General features: G+C 41.3%; 1 protein-coding gene across 1 annotated transcript in view; it reads right to left on the bottom strand.

The window, feature by feature from the left end:
• tafa4b (TAFA chemokine like family member 4b) overlaps positions 1-2,500 on the bottom strand; it is a gene marked incomplete at both ends in the record, with an annotated part of 34,749 nt that overhangs the window by 23,525 nt on the left and 8,724 nt on the right. The window contains 1 exon segment of the mRNA XM_079747638.1: positions 1,163-1,318. Within this exon segment, the coding sequence (XP_079603764.1) occupies positions 1,163-1,318 (156 nt within the window).

The following is a 2,500-nucleotide window of genomic DNA, read 5'->3' as shown; positions in this document are numbered from 1 at the left end:
AAAAGTAGTTTTTCCAAAAAAACAAACACGTGTCCTTTTTCTAACTGTATAGACATTAGGGAGGAACAAAACAACACAAATACCTACGACTCCAAAACAATCTTATGTCCACCAAAACTCCATCGTTTCATCATCATGTGCCACTCCTGGTTAGGAAAAAGAACATCTACTGCAAGGATGCATCTGGAGTTATGACAAAGTGCACAGCAGCAGAACGTAATGTCTCTCTATTACCATCTGATATACACACGCTACAGACGACTCACTGGATTGGAAATCTTGTCTTTAACTAAATTAAGCCTTTAAAATGTGTCCTTTGAGCTTCAAAGGGGCCCGTGAGTCGACTGCTAGCTGAGCCCAACAGCTGTGTTTTATCTGCCTCTAACTTTAATACCTTGCAGGAGAGGTGCATCTGTCTGTCGGCGTGCTAGCGACGCTAACTCATTATGCTTCGTATTTTCTCCCATTATGTTCATCCTTTTTACGCAACCTAATCTGGACACTGACACAATGAACAAACGGGAGAATCAATGTATGCAGATAGATAGTCCGACATTGGGATCATGAAGATAGTATCCATATTGGTGCAGTCCCCTTGGTTGGCTCGCCGCTAGCATGGTGGGTCACATGGTTATCAGAATGCCTTGCACAGCCATCTCTATCCATGGGGAATGAGCAACAGGCTTCTGATTTTCCACTTGGAACAATGTACGCAGGTGGGTGAATGACTTTTTTGGGGGATATAGGTCATCAATGGATAGCCAAAGGCTTTCTACAATTCTTAACTATATTTTGTACACTACATACACACGTTATATATATATATATATATATATATATATATATATATATATATATATATATATATATATATATATATATATATATATACATGGAGAGAGAGAAAGAGAGAGAGAGAGAGAGAGAGAGAAAGGCTGAGAGAAAGACAGAGAGAGACAGAAACTGAGAGAGAGAGAGAGAAAAAGACAGAGAGAGAGAGAGAGAGAGAAAAAAAGACAGAGAGAGAGAGAGAGAGAGAGAGAGAGAGAGAGAGAAAAAGACAGAGAGAGAGAGAGTGACATAGACACTCTTTCTCATCTCAGACAGAGACTGAGATGAGAAAGAGAGAAATATAAGAAAGAGAGAAGAGTGTGTTGTGTACCTTCCACACAGGAGGGCCTGGCCCGCGTGGTGCCGGCCACCTGGCCCGGGAAACAGGAGCACTTGACCGTCTGTGAGCGCTCCTCAATCTTGTTCTTGTTACAGCAGCGGTGGATGGCCACCACCTCGCACGTCCCCTGCTTCACCTGGTAGGCCACTGACACACACACACACACACACACACACAGACAAACACACAGGCGCGTGTTTGTCAGAGGGAGGGAGTGTGAATGTGAGAACACACAGGCTGATAAGAGACGTCCTGCAACAAAAAGAGGAAACTCGCCTGCCCAACATGTGTGAGAAAATCACGTGGAGAACCAGAATCATACACACTCAATGACCCAAGCTCACAGGATAGACATCGTCATGTTTGAATAAGAAGGTATTGCCTAAAAACCAGAGCCATATTATTTTCTTAAACTGAGGATTCAACCAAAGTAACACAGACCCAAATGCACCTTGGTGTTGTACAGGACCTTCATTACCACAACCTGCTCTGCTACTTTTACCGCGCAAAACATATCTCACTTTTAAGTCACAATAAACTGAATTTAACTTTTTTAGCAATTACAGAGCACCAGGTAGAAGCAGAGTGTGACACATGGGTTGTAACGAGCGTTATGCGGTTTTAAAGATTTCCGAACGGGTGGAATGGTTTGGAGGGCTTTTCTTAAGAACAAAGTGATGTTCTTTCTGTATCTGAGAAATGGGATGAAAGACAAAATAATCACAATGATTTTGCCGTCTGCAAGTGCAGATTATGTTCAGTTGCGGTATTTTCTGTCAACTATTCTTATCACCAGTGTTAATCACAAAAGGATCCCAACATGAAGGTGGTTGATGAAGATGACTCCCTCTGTGTGGGGAAAGGTTCCTTCTAGGGAAGATTTGACACAATTACAAGGGTAACTAGTTGAAATGACGAAGAAGATCCATCAAAGGAGAATTACACTCAAACCAAAACAACATTGCATCACACAATTCACAATGTTGGCCAGACAGACAGGACGATGGCTATGAATAAACACAAAGGATATAAAAGTTTAGGCAGCACGCCGTGTTATTGAAAAATTCTTTGTGTAGATTTCTAGTGAAATTTTGAAGTGGATGCCAGACACTGAACTCACATAAATCTTTTGGATGGACATAGGTTTCTGGAACAATAGACACTTTAACTGGAACTGTATAAACTTAATTTGCTTGATTGTTGAATGATATCACCTTGCTTCCGATGAACTGCGATTTGACATTCTGCTACAGTTTAACGAACTAACATTCTGCATTTTCTCATTCAAGGTTAATAGAAAAAGACAGTTGGGTACCTATTCATAGATGC

The sequence above is a fragment of the Pollachius pollachius genome (genome assembly GCF_949987615.1).
Source record: "Pollachius pollachius genome assembly, chromosome: 12".
In the NCBI taxonomy this organism is placed as follows: domain Eukaryota; kingdom Metazoa; phylum Chordata; class Actinopteri; order Gadiformes; family Gadidae; genus Pollachius; species Pollachius pollachius.
The sequence above is the reverse complement of the archived record's forward strand: the minus strand, read 5'-3'. Positions and strand labels throughout refer to the sequence as shown.